General features: G+C 38.4%; 1 protein-coding gene across 1 annotated transcript in view; it reads right to left on the bottom strand.

Annotated features, from left to right (window-relative positions):
- Positions 1 to 21,087, bottom strand: part of MACO1 (macoilin 1) — a 60,405-nt gene extending 39,318 nt beyond the window's left edge. The window contains exons 1-4 of the mRNA XM_012750698.3: positions 20,529 to 21,087; positions 6,081 to 6,222; positions 4,087 to 4,213; positions 1,277 to 1,400 (exon numbers count right to left, since the gene is read on the bottom strand). Coding sequence (XP_012606152.1) covers positions 1,277 to 1,400; positions 4,087 to 4,213; positions 6,081 to 6,222; positions 20,529 to 20,608 — 473 coding nt within the window. The 5' untranslated portion in view covers positions 20,609 to 21,087. The remainder of the gene's footprint in view (positions 1 to 1,276; positions 1,401 to 4,086; positions 4,214 to 6,080; positions 6,223 to 20,528) is intronic.
- Between the last annotated feature and the right edge of the window lie 2,865 nt (positions 21,088 to 23,952).

Here is a 23,952-nt window from a genome sequence, read left to right as displayed (position 1 = left end):
AAAAACATTGATCTGCCTTATGAATTAAAAATCAAAAGGATGTCATTTAGTTTTTAATACTAGAAGGCAGGGTCAAATTCAGGTGACTACTTAAACTTAATCTTCTTGCTGCCTAAAGGGTACTGTCACCAGCTAGTCCCCGAAAATTAGTCCAAAACAACATACATAAATTCAAGAATCATTTAAATAAGTATCTGATATTATCAGTGCAAACTTTTAGTTTGTATCACTAAATTAAACCAGCTGTACTTAGAACTCCGATATCTGGAATAGAAAGAAGATTTTCATTCAACTCATCAGGCTGCCTAATATCATTTCAAAGCTTTTACAAACACTGTCAAGTCCATATTAAGTTTCACTAACACTAAAACATATCAATTTATAATTAGTTTAAATGTAGTCTCATTAGAAATTTAAAATGACAAGTTTTATTGACCAAGTTCATTTAATTTACTTATTTGTGAAAAGATTAAAATACTGGAAATGGTATTTTTTTAGTTGATTACTGTTTATTTTGGGTTTTGCCATAAATATTAGCAAAAATTGGTGTGTTTAGGAGAAATATACATTAGGTAGTAAGTTCCACAACAGATATAAACATGAATCAAGGTCATTTTCAAAAATGCTTTATGGTTAAGGTTAAATGAATAATATCTTAATATTCATTTACATTTCATAAGGAGAAATAATATTCCCTTAAAAATTATTAATAATATTCTCTTACTTTTATAAATAAGTTAAGGAAATGTTAAGCTCTTTTAAGCTTCATGAAATAGCCATATATTTCATCAAGACATTTTGGAATCATTATCTGATTAGAATAAAACAGCTAACATTCATCAAACACCTATGCACTTGGCATTAAGTTAAACCCTTCACATATATCACCTCATTTCCTCTTTCCTATGACCTTATGAGACAGGTAAGAAGACCAATGCTTAAAGACAGTGACATGCCCAAGGCAACACAGCTAGTAGGGGACAGAGCTGGGATTCACTCTTCTGCCAGAAAATAGGGCTCATGCTCTTTATTATCAAGCTGTACTGCTTTCTGGGTTCATATAAAATCTTGAAGAATAAATTTACAGTTAAACTTAATATTTTACATTGAAAAGATTATAGATTAAGAATATATATAATACTATTAAAAGACTAGACTTCTCCACTATGCAATTCAGCCATGTAACAAAAAAACCACTTAATACTCCTTAAATTTATTTAAATAAAATAAAGAAAAAAATAAAAATAACTAAAAGTAAAATACATATAATACTTACCAGTGAGCAGCAAATGGACGACAAAGGTCTACATGAAAATTTTTGAGATCTTTAAATCTAATGGCTGCTTCAATATAAACAAAGAGTATCCAGAGGGACACCGTAGGCAAACATACTCCCCTCTCTGTGAGAAAGCAGCAGAGAGACAAGCATCAACGACACATTAACTAACATAACAGATGGGTTTTGAGAGACTGATTCAACTACAGTAACTTTCATTAAGACTTTCCACTGATCAAAATTAATAAGCAAATCACTCTAATTGAAAGCTTTTATATAACAAACAATTCCATAGAATCGCCGACAAAAATAAAAGACAAACATCCTGGCAAAAAAATTTATAATATATGTAAAACAAAGGATTCATAGCCCCGATACACAAAGAGCTCCTACAAATCAAGCACATTACAGAATAAATAGACAAAATTAGACAAAATACCTATATTCTACATCTATTTAAAACTACATTTAAAGTTGTTTTTTTGTTTTTTTTTTAAGACAGAGTCTTGCTGTGTTGTCTGGGCCAGAGTGCAGTGGTGTCACATCACGGCTCACTGCAACCTCAAACTCCCAGGCTCAAACAATTTTCCTGCCTCAGCCTCCTGAGTAGCTGGGGCTACAGGCACATGCCACTATGCCCAGATAGTTTTTTTTATCTTTTGTAGAGACAGCGGCTCACTCTTACAGAAGATGGTCTCAAACTCCTGGACTCAAGCAATCTTCTCACCTTGGCCTGCCAGAGTGCTAGGATTACAAGTGTGAGCCATCACGTCCAGCCTTGAAATCATTTTTGAACAAGTATAATGATCATGTTGTACATATAAGGTTTGTATCCAGGATTTTCCCCCTCTTAACAGCAAGGACAAAAAGTTTAGGATATAATATTATCACTTTTTTGTGGTCATACATAATTTTATCAACCATTTCTAGTATTGTTAAAAAAGAATTTAAAATTTTAACAACTGGAAGAAAAATTAGCCCCAAGTTATATATAAATTGCATTCATATGTCTTGGGCCCAATAAGAGCACATAGTTTTGTTGTTTTGTTTGTTTAAGCACTGATCATTCCAAATTAAAACATATTTCACAACTTGGCTATTCTAACAGGCATTTCTGAGCCTAGGGCTAAAGAGAGGCCAGTATCATGTTATGACACTAGTTTACACTGTTGTCCTGTAGATCACCTACTGAACTGGTTCTCAAAAGGTTCTATTAATAATTATATGGTTAGTTCCTTTTACATTACTAAGACATTATTGAAGAAATTTAGGAAATCACCATAGCTCATCAGAGAACAGCGTATTTGAGCTGGAAGGCTCCCTTAGACATTATCTAGATTACTGTACCTTTTTGTGACAGAGAAGAAATTGAGATCTAAAGAGAGTGACAAGTACAAATGGCAACTCACTCAAAACTGAGGCCCAGGACAAGGAAATACAAGTAAAAACTAGTGTGAAGAAAAATTACTTTAATTAGAAGAAAGCAGACTAAGAATCTTCATGGTAGCTTATAAATCAAGTTAGATACGAAAGAGTGGTAAATACAGAGAAAACCTTGCTCACAGTGGTTACTTTAAAAACAGAGTTCAATCATGTCTTCTACACAGCCAACATCATCCTCTTAGCAGCTTTAAGAAGAGGATGAATGTTGCTCCAGAAAGCTTTTATTATTTGGTGCTCCCTCAGTGGTCAAAATCCTACAGGTTGCAGCTGGCCCGAGAATTAAGTTTCATGCAGCTTTGCAGACAGGTGTGACTATGAGAGCCAATCCTCAAATCCCAGTGCATACTACACTCAGGCTTTCACAGTGAGCTGGAGCTGTCAAAATATCTCATCACATCTTAGTTTGAAGTAACAGAAGCATAATTCTAAAAAGAAGGGAGTTCTACTCTAGTCAGAACACACAAGAAATAATAGTACATAGAATCACAAAGAACTGGGGAGACCAGAATGGTGAAAGTGCTTAAAATGCCACACTAGGAAAAGCTGACAAAACCAGAGATGGTTTTGCCTAAATAAAAGAAGACTTAAGAAGATATGACAGTGTCTTCAAATCTCCAAAGAAATGTTAACATGGAAGATCACACTGCATTATGGCTCTAATGCAGAAGTTCATGTCTGGGCTTGACGGGATGGTATGTAGGCCCCTTGAAATTTTAAAGAAAAGTTTGTATATTCCTATATATTTTGGGGAGAAAAGCCTCTTTAGATCCTCTAAGGAATCAGCAAGCCCCCAAACAATTAAAATATACTGGGTCAAAAGTATAAGCAGGAAAATTTTTACTTAGTATGAGGAAGAACTTTCTTTGACAGCTGCCTCCAAGTGGAACAGGGTGCCAGGAACAGTAAGTAAGTTCCTTGTCACTACAGTTTTTCAATCAGAGGTAAAACCACCATGTGCCAGGGATGCTGTGGGGGATTCTTGTGCCAAATTAAGGGTACATCTAAATTCCTTTCCATGCTGAAACTCCTTGAACATATTTCTTATCTGGCACATGTCTGTCTTCAAGTATACCTAAATAGAAATCAATTCAACTTTTTTAAAAAAATGGCTATCTTCATAGTGAGAGTTGGCAACTGAAATGCCTACAATTGAGATATCAAATCACAAACGGTTGAACTTTGGATTCAAATAATGAAAAAAGGATAAAATATATTTTTAAAGGTATATTACAATCTATTAGGAAAAGGTAACCTTAAAACATCCACATTAAACTCTACTCTAAATATTAATAATTTGTTCAAAGAAATCACATTTTAAAAATTTGAATATAAGATTTCTATCCATTTAAGAAATCATTAAGACTTACCTGTGTGCCATACATACTGAACCCATACATATGTGCTAGCAGCAAAGAAAAGCCATTGTATGGGGATGAACAGCAGACATATTATATTTGATGTGAATGCTACACAAACAAAAAATACGGAGAAGGCCTAAAGGAAAAAACAAAACAAAATAAAAAACGCATCTTAGAACTTGTTGTTTTCAAACACAGGTTGTTAAAAGCATGTTGGACAAAATCATGCTAAGTGATCACTTGATAACTACAGAGCAAGTTAACAACAGGAAATTTTAAACCTTTAAAATTAACCATATAAAAAAGTAGTGGTTAACATTAAAAAGGAATACTATTTAATTTTTTTTTGAGACAGAGTCTCACTTTGTTGCCCAGGCTAGAGTAAGTGCCGTGACATCAGCCTAGCTCACAGAAACCTCAATCTCCTGGGCTCAAGTGATCCTAATGCCTTAGCCTCCCGAGTAGCTGGGACTACAGACATGCGTCACTATGCCTGGCTAATTTTTTGTATATATATATTTTAGTTGGTCAATTTGTATATATATAATTAGTTGGTCAAATTATATATAATTTAGTTGGTCAATTTTAGTTGGTCTATTTTTAGAGATGAGGTCTCACTCAGGCTGGTTTCTAACTCCCAACCTCGAGCAATCCGCCCGCCTCGGCCTCCTAGAGTGCTAGGATTACAGGCGTGAGCCACCACGCCCAGCCCAAAAAGTAATACTATTGATGGTTCCCAAATCATGAAGAAGAACTGAACCAGAGGTTGGACCACAGTGAATTAATTTGGATTCCACAGGTGAGTCACCTAAGAGAACTAGAATTTTAACAAAGAAAAGCCTCCCCTCTCCTCACAAAACATTCCTAAAGAATCTCATTCTTAAAGGATAGTACTGTTGGAACACAGATGAACCATAATATTAGTAAGAAATGTTGATGCTAATAATTTTAATAATGCAGCCTTCCTCTGGATACCACTACCTATTACTATTAGGATGTGAGTTTGAAACCATCTTTTTGAAGCATATTTGCTCTGACCAAAGCACCATGCCTGGTGGAAGAATTATAATTTTAAGACATGGCCATGAAACACAATATAAATAACACATGAACCAAGGAAACAAGCCCAGGCCTATGCCCTTGTTCTATCCTAGTAGTTCTCAAAATGTGGTCTGGGGATTTCTGGGCGTGTCTCTGAGTTACTTTCAGTAGGTCTTTTTTTTTTTTTTTTTAATAATAATACTAAGATGTTATCTGCCTTTTTCACACTGATTCACTCATGAGTATGGTAGAATTTTCTGTAAGTTACATGACATGTGATATTGCAGTAGACCGAATTCAGAAGCAGATAATGAGAATCTAGCTGTCTTCTGTTGAGCCAGACATTAAAGAGATTTGTAGAAATGAAGCTACTCTTCTCTTTTTTTGTTTTGGAAAATATGGCTATTTTTCATTTAAAAATGTAATTTGTATGAACTTATAATGGGCTTATTACTGTTATGTATATTAATAAGTATGTATTTAAAATTTTTCCCAGTTTTAATTTCTAACATAGTAAATACGAATAGATTTCCTATTAACAAAAGCTCTTTGGAGTCCTCAATAGTTTTTAAGAGTATAAAGGGCCCCTGAGAGCAAAAAGTTTGAGAACCACTACTCTATCCAATCACTAACATAGTGACAGAGAAACACTTCAGAGCAGGACTGGGCAATCCTTGCTTCCTCTACTACTCTGTCTCTTATTGAGGTCCTCCTCTCATCCCTCTTGTTTTCCAAGGAATAAGAGAGGAGGAGAAAATACAATGATTTGATCAGTGGGTTTAGACAAAATAGCCTTAGAGTTCAGTTTCAGTCCATAGATCCTACTGGTTCATCCCCATATAGTCACCTAAATATTGCTAATAACATCTACTTTAAACAGTTCATTTATCCCAGCTACTGAAGATTTCTTAGAAGGCCAATTAAATCTCTCACACATGGAAAGCATGTATTAGTAAACATACCAGTCCCTGGTATCTGAAGGAATCATAGACGCTTCTGATGAAAAGCCAGAATGGCCACAGGTACTCAAATCTGAACTCCAGGACAAAATCTGCTAGGAGGACAAGTGCCCATACTACCAGGAATTTCAGGTATAAAAATGTACTGCAAAACATAAAAATAAAGAATTTAAGATCATTTATCAAGAACTAGAAATAGAAAATACATTGTTTCTGTTTTAACAAGACAAAACAAAAAACCAACCCTTCATATACCATGAAAACAAACAGAGACAGATGCTGCTGTCACCCCATCTGAATTCTAAAAGCTCTGGTTTCATTCTAAGCCCCACAACTATCATGATAAGATGATGGCCAAAAGTGCTTAATTCCATTTAAGACTGAAAAAAACATTTAAATCTCACCACTATTTTAAAAATGTGCTAAGTGTCTGACTTCAAAATACTGCAACACTCTCAAAATTACAGCTTTCAAGCTGTTCTTCATTAGAAGAAAATGTCACAGTTGAAAGGCTTCAAATTTGCTGTTTTCCCACCCCTCTACATCTGTTTGAAGAGTCATTCAAATTCTTGATGCGCAACTCTACATGCTTGAAGCATTCTGTCCTTTTCCCCCTTTCTTGTCTTGCCTCTCTATATAGTATTCATCTGCATTAACCAAACAAAAACCAAATGACTTCCCTAAATAGATAGAAACTAACTTAGGGAGATGCTAATCATTACCAAAGGCTGTGCAAGCACAAAAATGTACATTAAAGAAAAAACACTTATGCATCCAAGCTTCTTTCTAGCTGAGATGTAAATGTATGTTCCCAATTCCCTCTGGACTTACATTAAACGGCCAGTGAGGACACATATGTAACCACTGCAGTAGCTCAAAACAAGGTAAGGACATAGATAAAAAGCTATTTTTCATATAATCTAAAAGTCCATTTTCTAGTTCACTAGTTGAATAATGGATAATAGAAGCCTTTAGATTCTACCTATTAATAAGCCTCTATTTCTATGTCTCTAGACACAGAAATCTGGCCAATTCTGTAGCAGGTCAAATTTTGGTATTAAAAAAGGTTTTCTAAGATATACAGATCGGAAATAACCTAAAATTCACTTTGACTTGGTCTTGCATGTTGTTTTGCAATACAAATATTCCAATATTGATGTGATCAAATTAGCCATTTGAATAAACGCCAACAACAAAATCAAGATTTTGAATAAATATTATAATTTTGAAATATATTTCAGTAAGATACAAAAAGACACATATACTTGGAGGAAAATAAAAGCAGGATCCAGCACTGAGGATTCTCTCTGTGCCTTTTTAAACTATATAAGAGATGTTAAGAACAGTCACATTTGACCCTCAATTATACAGTATTCATAATGACACATAATTTGTAATCTAGGGGTCAATTTTTAAAGTTAATTCTTACAACTTCTTTGAGTTTGATAATAAGATTCTATTAAGAGGTTTGCTATAAAATCAAGGAACTCAAAGCAAACCACAAAAGACTGTCTTGAATCCTAAGTCCTGTTAATGGACCTAATGAAACCTGTTAGTTTCATTTTATTAGAGTCCTGTTGGGCCAGATAAAGACAGGGCCCTCAGTCTCATTCTCACTTGTTAAATCCAAAACCACCCAGTGGAGAGCAATGCATATTTTATTAGAAAGAACTGAGTCATGCAGGTATTCAGGAGCACAAATCTAGTTGGAAACTAGATTTTCCAAGGTGCTTTACTTTAAGACTAAAAGGTTTTTCCCTTGTGTCCAGAAACTATTTCCAGGTTTTAAAAAAGGAATAGCAGCTTCTTGGCCACAGTTTTAAGTAATTTAAAAAATGGCACAGCCGGTGTGGTGATGCACATGAGTAGTCCCAGCTATTTGGGAGGCTGAGGCAGAAAGATCACTTGAGCCCAGGAGTTCAAGTCCAGCCAGGGCAACATAATGAGACCTCCACTCTTAAAAAACAAACAAACAAAGGGATGGAAACGTATTTATTATCCTGATTAATCCTTTTTCCCTTGGGGCTGTCTCTGGAATGTAGCTGAATGAGACATGATGGGTACTTCATCAGGTCTAGTCATTACCATTCCCCTAGCGAATGAAAAGTACTACCTACCAACTGCTCTCTGCCCTAAATGCCCCCAGGGAGTAGGAGGATCCCAGAGTGGCTGTCAACATTTCACTATTTAGATAGCATTATCCAAGGAACAGCAGCCTGTTGAATATATAGTTTTAAATAACTCAATTATTTAAACCTAAGGCAGTACAGAAATGATCATCTTTGCTAGTGATTATTCTTTTTCAATTCTGTACCTCTAAGGGGAGGTTCCTTTTTATACATTTCATTTCTTTTCAAGCAACTGCTTTCATACCTTTGATGTTCCTTGACACCCAATTCTTACTGAGTCACAGTTTAGAAGTACAAATATCTAAGGAAACTTGCTCTTTTCACAAACATATGCCATACCCTCAACTTTCCTCAGGCTCCCCTTTCAGGCTGGTCTGCCACATCAAGAGACAATGTAATTAACAAAACTGATTTTCTCTAGGACTAATCTTGAATTCTGTTGAATCATTTTAGTCTCACAGAGTTTTAGAAAGTTTAAGACAGCTGTCTGATTCAGCACTTAGCCCTCTATATCAGTAAATCATGATTTACATGTCCTTCTCTAGGTACATGTACAAAAGTTAAAAGACAAGTAATCTAAAATGACTGCTCATAAGTATAGAAACCGTAACAAATTCCTCTCTTTCCATATTCTGAAGGTCATGAGATTTTGCCAAATCCAAAGAGATGATATTTCAAAGGGGAAGAAAATTAGACAGGGATTTAAGCCACAACAGCATTCTAAAATATTACTTTTTAACCATAAAGAAAATATGATTAAATATAAAATACTTTTATACACACAGTTCATTATATGACTCACGGTTAATTTGATAGTACTTTGATTCTTTGATCCAAATAAATTTGTTAATAACTATAAAATACTGTATCTTGAACAAAATTTTAAAGCATAGTTGCAACAAAAAGATATTTTCCGAAATAATATACTGAAACAAGGGCAGACAATAACATCTTTCAAGGGTCTTGTAAGTTTCCATTCTGGGTGCCAGTGAAATAAAGGAAAGGCATATGCAATTATTAGGCTTAGTGGTTGTTTCAAAGTAGATATTAACTATAAGATTTTGTCCCCTTATTCTACTTTACACTTGGCATTTACAACCATTTTTTACCTGAATCCATTTAGCAATACTCTCCTATCTGTGGATTAATAATCTATGATGAATGAGAAGGAGTACTGAACATTCTTCTTTTCCCAAGTAAAGTGCACCTTCTCTCCAGTTATCTTTAGCTGCTTGTCACCTAGATCATTTTCTGTAGCCCACATAATTACCACAGGTGGCCATCAATACTCAGTAACTGACCTTTTCCCTAGGCAGACTAATGGCCATTTAAGTTCACTTGGTCCTCATCACAGAAATGAGTCTGTGGAATATTTCACTGGCTGTGCTAGTAGCCATCTATCTCAATCCTAGCTTTTTTGTCCTCTTGGTAATGGCAACTGCAAATCCCCCCTTTAGCATTCAGTATGGGACATGATACTTCCTACACCAAATTGCTTTGTCTTCTCTGTTATTCATTACCTCTCACTACTGGACATCACTTCTAGAATATTTGTCTAGTCCTTTATCTGGCTTGTACTCCTGCTAAAGTCTCACACTGGTCATTTGTAATTACAGACGTGTTAATCAAAACACTGGTCTATGGACTGGCAGCATCAGCATCATACATGAGGTTTTTAGAAAAGTAGAATTTCAGGGCCCAGACCCATTTAATCTAAGCCTACATTTTAACCAGAGCCCTAGGCCATTTGTGTGTACATTCAGATTTGAGAAGCACTGTTCCACAGTATAAACTTCACATTGTTACAGAGCTTCAACTGAATTCCAAGATGTCTCAGAAAGAAGATAAAGCTCTAATCAGATAATCAGTACTTATCTCCAAATTGTTGACTATGCGCCCCTCAACTAGACACAAACTGTTCAGGGTCAGTTCTTCCATTTTCCTACATTTCTTTCTGAGTCACAGACAAGATCGCTATCTAAGTATAATTAAAACCAAATGAAGCCCTCCCATTGCTACTCATCCTTCAGCACACAGTGTGAGCACTGCTTCCTCAAAAAAGCCTCTCTGACCCAAAGTAAAGACTAGAACCCCAATACATGTTTGCATAGCATCCTGTACTATAAGAACATTTAATCTCAATTATAATTTAAAAGCGTTTTGTGTGATTAGCTGTTTAGATGTAAAGTCCACAAGAACAAAGTCCATTGTGTTCCCCACTTTATCTCCTCAGTGCCCAGCACAGCACCTTGCACACTGCATCATGAATTAATTTTGTAATTAACTTAATTTAAAAATTTTCCAGCAAATATTTGTTGAATGAATGATCTGTAATGCAGAAGAGTGTTAAGGAGTGACAGTAGGGCTTTTACCAAAGTACACACTTAGAATAAAGATGGAGAGATAACACACAGATGACTGGGAAAGGTGTCTGAACAAAGCAACATTGACAAAGGTAACAAATACAGCTTCTGCCTGAAGGTTTACCATGTGCCTGCTCCCAATTTGTTCTGAATGTCCTTCAGTAGGAAGAAACTAATATAATTAGCCTTGTTCTGGGTGCCAAACTATTGCTCCATTTGGCCTACCTGCCACTGGCTTTGACTATAGCGGTGGTTCTCAAAGTGTCTTCTATTAAGTGAGACATTAAAGAGATATGCAAAAAGGTAAAACCACACCAGTCTTCTCAGGAGTTCATTATTGTTATTTTTAAATGAACTAATAAATAATTTAAATTTTTCTCAATTTTAATTTCTAATACTGTAAATATTGATAAACATAATCCATATAAACCAAAGCTCTTTGAGGTTCTCAATCATTTTTAAGAATGTAAAGAAGACCTGAGACAAAACAATTTGAGAAATGCTGGAATGCAAAAAATTGTGCATGAGCCTCAAGATAAAATAGATGAGAACCACTGCTGTGTTCTGCAAGCACACCTTTGTGTAAAAACCATAAAAGCAGAACAGAATGAGAAGATCCTAGCTGTTCCACATTTCTCTTTTCTATTCTAGGTCTCCTGCAGGCTGCAAAGGGAACCTTTCTGGAATTAATCACACAGGCACGCACACACACAAACTCACAAACATATACATACACAGCCACTGCAATGACAAATCTAACAGTCTGAAACATGCCCAATTTAAAAGCAAAAAATTTACCTAGAATGGGAATCACTAAAAAAGATTTTAAGAATTTTGTGGTATACCATTTTTATACCTTTTTATAAAGAACTTATATAGAGATATCAAGGACAGGTATCATAACCTAATGCATGTGGAGCGTTTAGAGTTTTAGAATTTCTGCTTCAAAAACACTTTAAACTGGCCCGGCGTGGTGGCTCATGCCTGTAATCCTAGCACTCTGGGAGGCCGAGGCTGGAGGATCGCTCAAGGTTAGGAGTTTGAGACCAGTCTGAGAAAGAGTGAAATGCCGTCTCTACTAAAAATAGAAAGAAATTAGCTGGGCAACTAAAAATATATAGAAAAAATTAGCCGGGCATGGTGGCCCATGCCTGTAGTCCCAGTTACTCGGGGAGGCTGAAGCAGGAGAATCACTTGAGCCCAGGAGTTTGAGGTTGCTGTGAGCCAGGCTGACGCCATGGCACTCTGATCTGGTCATCAGAGCAAGATTCTGTCTCAAAAAAAAAAAAAAAAACCTAACACTTTAAACAGTGTGGAGTCTATAGGATTTGGGACAAGGGGTAAAGAAGCATAATAGGAGAAAGAAAACAACTCACAAGCACTAAAACATTGTTAACATTACATAAACATTAGAAATTTATTTAATAAATGAATCGAATATTATGCTTTATATAATGGATAGTAATAATCTACTTAATCACACCTTACATTTCTATCAAACTTGTAACTTTTCCAAATGCTTTTACATTAATTATCTCATTTTATCCACACAACTGTGAAGCATGCAGGACAGTTATTGCCATTTTAAAGGAAAGAAACATGAGGGACAGGGAACTAATAAGCTGCAGGGCACTGTTGAAAAAGCACAGAAAGAAATTAGGAGGCTGCAAAGACCAGTGTGAACTCTACATGGAAACCTTCTGCTGCTAAAAGGAATAAGAGGTATATCTCTATGTAAAGAAGTGGACGTATAAAACAGAACTCTATTTTTGTTAAGAAATACATACATTTGTTTATATAAAAAAGAAGTAACTACTTTATAAAATATATAATATCAATCATCCTGGGGAAAGACTACTAAGGGCTTTTACATTATTCTTATACATTGTCATATTGCTTTAATTTTTTGAAACAAACATGTGTTACTTCTTTTTAACTTTTCGTTTTGAAATACCAGACTTATAGAAAAGTTGCAAAAATAGTACAAAGAATTCCTTTATACCTTTCACCCAAATTCACAAATGATAAAACATTTTATCAAGTTTCTGTTATCATTCTCTCCCTATATATGTACATAAATTTTTCCCTGAACCATTTGAAAATAAACTGTTGACATAACACCCCTTCATCCCTAAATTTCCCCCAAACAAGACATTCTCTTATATAATCACAGAATTATCAAAATCAGGAAATGAACAATATAGTATATTATCTGATCTATCGACTTTATCCAAATTTCAGTAATTACCTCACTAATGCTCTTTATAGTTATAAATAGATAGATCAGTCCTGGTCCAGGATCACATTTTACATTAAATTTTAATGCCTATATTGGTTTTTTTATTTAATAGAGGAGATATGAATATTTTGAGAAGGAAAAAGGTTAATGGTCTTGGGCATGACACTTCTGATACCTCCTGCTCCACCTGGAAAATGAAGATAATGTCACTTGCCCTACATGTAGTAGAGAGTTTGAGAGGACTACATAATTTATTATATATAAGCACCATTCAGAAAGGATGAAGTGTCACAACATAATGAAACAAAAAGAAGACAGACTTTGAAGTCAGACAGATATGGGTCTCTATCTAGTAACTAAGCCTATGGCAACCTTGGTTTCCTCACCTGCGAAACTGAAGCAAATACCTTTATTGGGACTAAATAAGATAATAAAGACAAAAATGTAATAATAGTAGTAACAGCAAACAACTTTTTGAGCAATTATTCTGTATCAGGCACTGCGTATTTTATGTGACATCTCGATTGCCCTTATAACAATCCGATAAAGTAGATAATATTATTTTTATTTTATAGATGAGAAAACTGAGGATCAAACTATGTAAATAACTTGCCAAAGATCACACAACTAGTGCCAGAGACATTATTTGAATTCAAGTCTGTATGACTTCAAAGCTCATACGCTTATCTACCACACTAGACTTTCTCATGTTAGGTGCTCACTAAACATTATTATTTTCCCTCTTTATAGTCATTCCTACATACATATTCAAGTTATACATTTCTTTAATTCCCCAAGAAAACCAAGGTTAAAAAAATGAGCAGACATAGTTTATGAGAGAATAAACCCTCAATATCTTTTTTTTTTTTTTTTGAGACAGAGTCTCGCTTGTTGACCAGGCTAGAGTGAGTGCCATGGCGTCAGCCTAGCTCACAGCAACCTCAAACTCCTGGGCTCAAGCAATCCTTCTGCCTCAGCCTCCCGAGTAGCTGGGACTACAGGCATGTGCCACCATGCCCGGCTAATTTTATATATATATTAGTTGGCCAATTAATTTCTTTCTCTTTATAGTAGAGACGGGGTCTTGCTCAGGCTGGTTTCGAACTCCTGACCTCGAGCAATCCGCCCACCTCAGCCTCCCAGAGTGCTAAGATTACAGGCGTGAGCTACCGCGCCCGGCTACCCTTAATATCTTAATCTACCAATCTGTAAACTTGATTTTTAAATACACTATGAAGCTTTACAGAAAAAAATTTTTAAATCAAATAAATGTTCTTTACAAAAATAACTATGGCACAAAAGATGGGACAACTCAAGTCTGCAGCCCAACAATATTCACACTCCTAGAATGGTCATTGTAATAGAGAAACATGTAATTTAAAATTAAAAAGACAGAACTCATTTTTAATAAAGTCAGAAGCACAATGAACTATAAGGAATAGCTCATTAAGCCTAGAAAAAGAGAAAAAAATTCCTTATTACATCTGAGAAAGAGGATTCAAGCCTTGGTTAGTATTTCTCTATTCTGAAACAGGAATTCTTATTTTGGCCATAAACATAGCATTCATTCTCTTTAGTGTTCAAGTGTCTTCGATATATCAGCAAAGTAATGACTTTAGTACTGAGCTGCTTATTTGGTTTTAAAAGTATTTTGAAGATGATAAAAGTAATAATATAATTTTAAAACAGACCAAGATTATTTCTAGCTACTCTGTGCTGGGCAGGAAATGGATCCCAAACAGCTCAAATGCATCAGTGATATATGGATGGATATACCTAAAGTGGACTAGTTGCACCATTTTAATCACTAAATGCAAAACCTCTAAAAAGAAAAGGCAACAAGAGATAAGGCAAGGGATAAATTACTTCTGATGACACAATCCCACAACTCAAAGTAGGCACATCGTCCTTCATGGCAGCAGAGAAAAAATATAAAGGAAACAAGGCCAGTGCTATGAAAAGGATTCAAAGGCTGGGGATGATACGCACCTTGGAAGGCTGATGAGCTGAGCCAATTTGATAGCAATTAAATGTCAAATTAAAGACATAAAGCCTCAAAGAACATTTGTTAAAAGTTGATTCCGTTTTTTAAAAGTTTTCATTGCCAGCATGCATGTGCAAGGATGCAAAGTGAGATAACTTGAGGAAAAAGCCACTCCTTAAGTATCTGAAGAAATCCACAATGGAAAAAAGTATAATAAGGATATGTGTTTCTACTGTTGGTATGTACCGTTTTACTTATGCAGCTTGCTGGGCAGCCAACTTATTTTTCTTCTGAACTTAATTCTTGAAAAAGATCCAAGTAAAATAATTACACCCAAGTCTAGTAAGCCTAGAGAATAAAGTAATCAGTGTATTTGAAGAGCATACTCAATTTTATAGAGAAAAGTAATCCAATTACAGTATTTCTTAAATATGTTTGTGAAATGTCTATCTGCTCTCCAGACTCCACAAGATGCTAGCCCAGAAAAAGACAAAACAAAACATATATATACACATAAAACCCCAAAGGGCTAGCATCAGTAAAGAAATATGGCCAAAAGACAAGATTCTGGAAATATAAGTGCTTACAGAACATGGATTGGGATATACATATATATATATATATATATATATATATATATATATATATATATATATATGCATATAACTAGTAGGAAAGTGAAAATAATAATTATTAAGCCTACCATTAAAATCAACCTCTAGTGAAGTTCAAGAGAGGCCAGGAGGAATCAATGTGAAGAAAAAGGAGAGTATCACTGATAAACCAGGAAGCTTTTAAAAAAATAATCTGAAATGAATCACATTCCCTCCTTTTCCCTCCTCAACCCAGCAACCCAGCAGCAGTAATTTACAGGGACTTTCAAAACACCTAATGGAAGTAAACTGCCAAGACTGTTCAGACAAGAAGAATCATAATGAAACTTGGAAGAAAGTACTCTTTTAAAGGGAGTACTTTACACTACTGGCAAAAGTTAAGTGCAAACATTCCAGTGTGGGTAGATTTTTAAAGTGTATTTTGTAGAAACCACAAATAGAAGGATAAACACTTCACTGCACAGGTTAGTGAAAACATTTCAATTTCTCCATTACACTCACTCTCTTCCCCAATACTCCTCTAAAACAATACAGAATCTATCACTTTTATGTCAGGTCGAGCATTGTTAAAGCCTATCAAGATTACCAACATGCTTTTAGGCTATGAGGTTGCAACACTGGTATCTGGGGTTTCAGTTGCAGAACACATGCACAATCAAGGCAGCCAAAGGTCATGCCAGCCTCCAGTGACTTTAATAAGCATAGCCTAAAGGAGTCTAAAACTAGGCTTAAAAAACATCATTAAGGAGCCAGAAAAAAGCAGTCAAGTGAAATCTCTGGAGATGAGATTCAGACAAGGGTCTGAAAAAGGAAATCAAGAAGCTGAGAAGAATGCAAAATTTGATTTTTAAAAAAGTCACTTTCAAGAAGCACCAAAGACCAGAGAACTCTTCTCTGAAATAAAGATGGAAAAAGGTAATATATATACCAGTCCTGAGACCTTAGTCTTAGTTTTAAGGCATTAAACTTCAAAAACATGTCAGTCAGGCACAGTACTGTACTGCCTAAGCTTCAGGCAACACTACAAGCAGAATACAGCACAGGAAGGCAGGAAGTAGTCATAAATTCACAATGAAGGGGTGCTTCCTTCAACCACCAGTAACAAAGATATAAAATCATTTCCTGAAGCTTAAAACATATGCCTTACTTAAAATTCATATTATACTTACTTGTGTAAGTAATAATTTTAACTGTAGAGAGTTGGTATGTATGTGTACTTGAAACATAAATATTTCTGCCCCCATCTTCTACTTACCATAACTTATCTCATCTTCTTTTTATAAAGCCAGTAATTCTCAGGGCAAAGGGAGTAGGGAGTCTGGTAGGGTGAGAAGTAGGGGTGAACCACACAGAATCCCCTTAAGGCTTTTAAAAATGACACAGCACTCCAACCCCACCTCACCTGGAAAATCATTGCCTGCAATGAGATATTGTTGGGAGCATGTGGTGTGAGTGTAAAGGCAGACAGAGGAAGAAAATCAATGCCAGAAAACCTGAGGACCTCGGAAATGTAAAAGTTAAGTAAAACTTTCATTTCACTTTCTCTTATTAATAACTTATTTTCATAATTTTCAAAGTACTTTCATATCAATCTCATTTGAGTTAGAAAATACTCCCTCACTTGTTGGCAACTCTCTACTTCATCATAAAATGGCACAGGGCAAAATATAGTTGTTAATTTGTCAGGTGAACTACTAAAATAGTGAGCTAAAATTTAATACAACAGAAATATTTTTACTTGAACAGAACTCAAAGTTCTTTGGAACCTCTAAACCACTGTACAAATTTAAGAGGGCCTACTAGACTATAAACACCTTGAAGACAAGGTACCATGTGTTTCCCTATATCCTCCATAATTTCCTGAACAATGTAGGTTCTTAATGAACGGAATGGACTAGTTTACTTAATTTACTCACTCAATATTTATTGAACACTGAATGCTTACTCTGTGTCAGGCTCTGTGCTGGTTCAGATTTTTAAGAAATTACATTGAATTTTAGCCTTAATAATATAAAAGATCAGATTGGGCTGGGGGCAGGGAGAGGGAGATCACCATTCCTGGTTCCTTTCTCTTAGTCTTGATTATTAACTAGATTGGATTAACATACTTCTGTAGCATATTTTAATTTTCAAATGATGGGCACATGTATAAATGCAGATAACATTAATATAATGTCTAAAATTAATTTTCTTTTTATCTTGCCCCAAAACAATTACGACACAGTCATGATACTAAGGGTAAGTATCATTTGACAATCACCTCAGTAACAATTGTTGGCCTAAAATCCATGATTAAAAATGTCTCAGCAACAGGATTTTTTAAAGCAAGACAAGGTAGCTACTGACCCCGTTTTGACTACTCAACTTTCATTTACAGTTGTACCAAGTTTTATAGTCTTTCCTGCCTTCTTAAAGAATAAACCGCACATGTTAAACTATGATGGCAACAACATGGTAAATAATATTGGCATACCACGCCAGATTTATAAAGAGTTGTATAAACTGCGTGTAACTCCTTTAATCCTCAAAGTTCGTTTGACAGATGGGAAAACTGGGGTGCAAAGCTGTGGATGCCCTGCCTATCCAAAGCAGCAGAGCTGGGATTCTGGGTCCGAAGCAGGGTCTCCTGATTCCTGCAGTCCTTCACCACAGCTGCCTCCTTCCTATGCCAAGGCTCGGAAAGTTATACAGACTGAGAACATGAAAATAATAAGTCCATGAAAGGTTTGGCTATGAAACAGTAGACAGTGGTTATCAAAACTGTCAACATGGCCTCAGAAAAAAAACAAAGCTCTTGTTTAATGAGACCAAATTGGCCAGATGTTGAGAAACAAAATGGGCAATAGATGGTGTAAAAAACAATTTTGTATAGATTTCAATTTGATAATCAGGAGAAATTTGATCAGGAATCAAATCCTCAGGAATCCTCAATTTGATATTCAGGAACTCATTTTGTTCACTTTACAAATAACTGGAAATTTTCTAAATCTCTTTAAAAACAAAATTGGAAAAAATATTAATAGATGATCTTATTCTTCAGTCCAATACTCCATAATATAAACTAAAAAACGGATAAGTGAATTGAAACATTCATTTGCTATATGATAATTTAACCAGGAAAGACGGGGGAGAAATATATTTAGCTCTTTCATTAACGTCTAACTTAAAGAATGCCAAACAGAGGCAAGCAAGCAGATTTAACAGCTAAAGCATTGTTGTTTTTTTTAAAAATTTTACAGATGAAACTCTGAATAGGGTATATACTATTAACTTTTAGGGTAAGAAAATTTAAGTTCCTAAGATCATCAGTAAAATAATAGATCTTCATTAAACAAAAAATTCACTTCACATTGATTCACACCCATTGAGTGGCTACAAGGATGTAAGTAGTAAACTGGGCATATCTGTTCAAATACAAAGAGAAGTTGAAATACAGCAGGAAACATGTAAATAACATGGGACTCTCAATCTTCTTGCTATAAATGGAGGTACATCACCTTATGTTAACTGTAAATAGCAGTTATTCAAATGCCACAGTTGTCCTAACTCTACCAACTGTGTTTGATATGTCTTTTCTACTCTTGTGTCACTAATAATGTTAAGTTGTTCAAATCTCTGTCAATAGCCAAGGAAAAAAGCTTTCTTTTTATTCAAAAATTTACACTGTGTGTAACCTGAACTAAAGAGAGCTTTCCTCCACCCATGAAAATTGTAGGAAAAATTGTTTGCTTTACAGTTTTAGTTAAAATGGTCAGGTTTATTAATTCAGCATGGATTGGGGTCTGTTTTAGTCACTGCTGTATCCTTACAGGCTAGAAGAGTGCCTGGCACACAGTATATTTATTGAATGAATGAAATACTCCTATGATCTAAGGCGCACCATATAAGCATATATCTGTGAACTTTTTACATTAACCTCTTAATGCTTTTAAACTTGAAAAAAACCTCGAATGTTTCCATTGGTCAGCTGCTTGTGGAAAGCAGTTATTCCACATGTGCAATGTAAGCAAGAACATGTGCAAGGTGTACAGTTATGTTAGGACAACTTGGGTGTCGTAGGCTACCTCATGTATTTTTCAAATCTCACAGCTAGAAGAGCAAATTGTAAAACACCATGAGGACTCACGCCTATATCCACATGCTAAGAATTCTCCTTTGTAGACTAGTTACTTCTCCACTGAAATCTTCCTTTATCAAGGCAAGTACCATTTAGAATTAACATTCTGAGAAGAACCAGAAAATAACAGTGGTACACAAATTCGACTTGGGAAAGCTATGATAAGTCACCAAATTGCACCGTGAACCTGTTGTCCTTCTCTCCTGGAGGACTAAATTCAATTTCTATTTAAAGAGACTGCTTTTCTTTTGAATGAAAAAAAAAAAAAAATCTGGAGAAAATCCCTTTTAAAAGGTTCAAAGAAACCTATCTGTTTTAAATTGTCAAAATAATGTTTACTGAGAAATTGATCATCAGCCCCTTCGGAGTCTGGAGTTGGGCCACAGGGCATGATTTGTGGGTATCAGCGTCAGCCCTTGGTGCCAACTTTAAGATCCCATATGGAAAGTAGAAGACGAAAGAAAGGACAGCATGGCCCCAGGGCAGTCGGTCGGCAGCTCAGGGGGACCCAGGGGCCACCGTCTGCTCCCAACTTTGTCAGCCCCCCATCCCCCTTGCATATGGTCCAAGAGCCTCCCAGGTCAGGCCGGCAAACTCCCAGACCAGAGCGGCGCTCGGGGACCAGCGGCGGTCAGTCGGGGGTCCAGAGAGCCGCCCTCCCGGCCCAGCGGGACTGGCTGGGGGGCCGGAGAACGCCGAGTAGGGAGGGGGCTCGCCGCCCCTCCCCCCGGCGTGCCCGGACGCTCCCAACGGCGGCGCCGCGGCTCCCTCAGCCCGCGCCCGCCGCGCCCTCCCCGCTCGGCCCGGCCGGCCCTCGCCACGCCCCGCGCCCCCGGGGCGGACCCCCGGCGGGCCGGCCAGCGGCTCCCCAGGCAGCGCTCCTCAGGAGAGCCCACGGCGCGGGCGCGCGGCCTAGTCGGGGTTACATAACGGGGCCGGGCCCCTCCGAAGCCGGCCGGGGACCGCCGGGCCCGCGCCCGGCGGAGCGGGGGCGCCGCCGCTCACCTGCCATAGATGCCCTCGGTGATCCGGTTCCGCTTTAGGGGGCGGCGGAGCTTACTGCAGTCGGCGTTCCGCCGCTTCATCCTCCCGCTGGGGGGCCGAGTGCCCGCGCCGCCGCCGTCTCTCACCTCAGCCGCCGCCGCCGCCGGCCCGCCCCGCGTCGGGCCTGGACTCTACCCCTGGGGCCGATCACACAGACATGGAGCCAGCACCCGGGGGGAGGGGGTGGCACGGGAGGGGGGGCTCAGAGCCTCCTCCGCCTTCGGAAACAAAGAAATGACAATTCCGGGGCCCGCCCGCCCAGCACCAGAGCCGCCTGCCCCGCCTCCTCGGCTCCGACGGACGGCCCGTGGGACCAATCGAAGGCGCCGCTACGCCGAAGCCGGCCAATCCCAGGGCCCGCTGAGGCAAAACGGACTCTAGAACCCGCCTCTTTGAAGGACAGAAGAATGCGCCAATCATTATGGTGTCTGGGTCCGTGCCTGGGCCTATCAGAAAAGATTTAAATAGAGGCTTATAAATAGGCCCTATAAATATAACATCCTATATTATGCCTTGTTGCGAAGGTATGCTTCACTATTATTGAATTGCGTTTCATTGTATTATAATACATACTGGAGCATACCGTGCTGTATGGCATTGTAGGCTCCCGTCTAGCAATGTATGACATCGGAGGCCCGGCTTTGCGGCATGTGGGGTTTCGGCGCTGACATGTGCTCCCCTCAGCCGCGTCATTATGTAAGGGAGCGTCCAGGAGCAGCGCTGGGGTCCTTCTGCGGACGCGGGAGCGCTCGGCCCGGCCGGCCGCGTCAGCGCGCGACGGGGGTGCGAATGACAAAGCAAACCCCTCACACACACATACACACACACACACACCCTGCCAGCTTCCCGCGACGTGGTGACAGCGCTGCCGCCAATCGGAACAGGCGCGGGACTCGGCCGCAGCGACCCCGCCCCGGGTTACGTCACAGGGCGGGGCCGTGGGTGCGCGCGACGTCGCGCGAGGCTGCGGGGGGTGGGTGTGTGGGGCGGCGCGGCCCGGGCTCCACGTCTACAGGCTGGGTTGAGTCCGCGGGACCCGGGAGGCCGCTGCCGCCAATCTTCGGCTTTTGGGGCGTGCCTGCCCCGGGGCCCGGGCGGAAGGCCGCTCGGCTGAGTCCGGGCTCTTCGGAGGCGGGGCCGCCCGGCCAGCGACCCTTCTCACCTGACGCTCATTGAGCGCTGATTTTGCGCCAAGCCCAGTGCTGGGTAATTTGCGTCTATTTGCTCGCTTATTCGTAACTCCCCTGCCACGTAGGTATGGCAAAATAACAATTAGAAAAGGCAGCAAATATTTTTTTTAATAGAAAAAGAGAATGTATATCAGAGAAAACTAGGAAAATGTAGAAAAGTAGCCAGAAAGGGAAAAAGCACCCATGGGTCTCATCACCTAAACACAAACACTGTTAGCATTTTATTGTATTTCCTTTTTTCCTAGTTTTCCCCCGTGGATGATATTATTATTGCTATTATTATTATCTAAAATAGTGGTCATACTAGATATTCAATTTTGTATCCTGTTCTTTAATTGATATAAGCATTTTTTACATGTCATTTGCGGACTTTGTAAATATTTCTGATGGTTGCAGAATGTGTTACCAAGTGCCTTTGCCAGATTAACCCCTCAAAAATGGGGCAGTCTTCCAGCATATTTTTAAAATTTCCCAAGAAGTAGATGCCATTTTGTTTTGTCCTGGTGCTGTTAGAGCTCTGTTTGCCCTTAATCCAGTGGTCTCCAACCTTTTTGGCATCAGGGACCATTTTCATGGGAGACTGTTTTTCCACGGACCATGGGGAGAGGGGAAATGGTTTCAGGATGATTCAGGTGCATTACATTTATTGTGCACTTTATTTCTATTATTATTACATTGTAATATATAATGAAATAATTATACAACTCACCATAGGTTGGGGACCCCTGCCTTAATCAACATCCACTCAAAGGAGAAATTTGTTTACACCGAATGCATTGTCCTCAATCTCTGCTCTCTTAATTGCTCATAAGCCTTTGAAGATCCCCCAATGCCCGCAAGAGAAAACATATTCTCCTTAGTAAGTCATCCAGAGCTGTTCACAATGGGAACCCACCCTTCTTTTCCAGGCCTTATCAGGCAGGCAAATCTTATCTTTTCACTGTCCTGAAACCCACTGCAACCTTGTCTTCTTCCTGCCTTTGCTCTAACACACAGCATCGCCTTGTGCTTCTCATGTGTGGTTTCTTGGGTGACATTTATCCACCTAGATGAAAAGCTTTTTGGGCATCAGATCCATACCCTGTAGAGATGCAGTTTAGAAAAATGGCAAGAGTACCTGCTTTTTCAAACCAGGGTTGAAATTCCAGCTTGGCCACTTACTAGCTTAGACAAGTTACTGAATCTCTCAGAGCCTCTATTTCCACTCAGGTTTGTTTTAAGGCTTGGAGGATAATGAGGTTTCAGAGCCAGGCATGCAATAACTGCCGTTAACAGTATTCTTATGTTTTATCCTTCTCCTCTACTCCAGCATGTTGATAAAGTCGTACTAGGTAGCCAAGGATAACAAAGTCTATGAGCTCAGAGTTTCACCAAGGCCTGCCCGTCATTGAGAAATGATATGAATAGAATGCTTTGCTTCGAGCAGCATAAAATACCTTCAGATGGTGGAAGATACAGGCAGGAGCCAAATCAATATGGCTGGAGGCTTGAAGGCATTAGGGAGGACAGGCACCTGGTAAGGTCCTGGCTCCTGACTTTATGGGGACCCTAGACCCGAACATCCCTCGTCTTCGTGACTGCAAGGCTTCACATTACCTGGGCCAGAGATGAAGATACTCAACTCCATAAAATGAGGGCCATATCTGTGATCTTTTCCTCTCCCTGCTGTGTCCCTGTTGTCTAGGACAGTGCCATGGCACTCTGGGGGATGGACAGGTGAGTAATCCAGAGAAAAGATGAGGGAAGTACTAGGGACATGTGCCAGCTTTTTGGAGCTCCCTGACTAGCCTGCCATCAAGTAGGTTCCTGACCAGGACATCCTATGCTATGGTGGAAATGTGGAGCAGCTGGGAGCAAGAGAGGGTATGGCTGAGAGTTACTGTTAGGCTCTAGGGCTATGTGGAAGCAGAGGAGTGGCAGAGAGAATCTCAGGCCTGAGAAGCAATCTTGAGGGTCTGGAGGTCTGGGTTCCAGTCCTAATTCAGATGGCAACTCACTGGTGTCCTTCATTGAGTCACCTGCCCTCCCTGTGCCAAGATCCCCTCTGGAGGTGCTTCTAGCCTTGTGTTTAGTTTTTTAAATTTATCTCATGCTTTACTTTCATTTTCATTTAGTTAAAAATATTTTTAAGTTTCTCTTGAGATTCCTTCTTTTACCTATGTGTTATTTAGAAACATTTAATCACCAAATATTTT

The sequence above is a fragment of the Microcebus murinus genome, chromosome 2, assembly GCF_040939455.1.
Source record: "Microcebus murinus isolate Inina chromosome 2, M.murinus_Inina_mat1.0, whole genome shotgun sequence".
Lineage (NCBI taxonomy): Eukaryota > Metazoa > Chordata > Mammalia > Primates > Cheirogaleidae > Microcebus > Microcebus murinus.
This window is presented reverse-complemented; position numbering and strand designations above follow the sequence as displayed.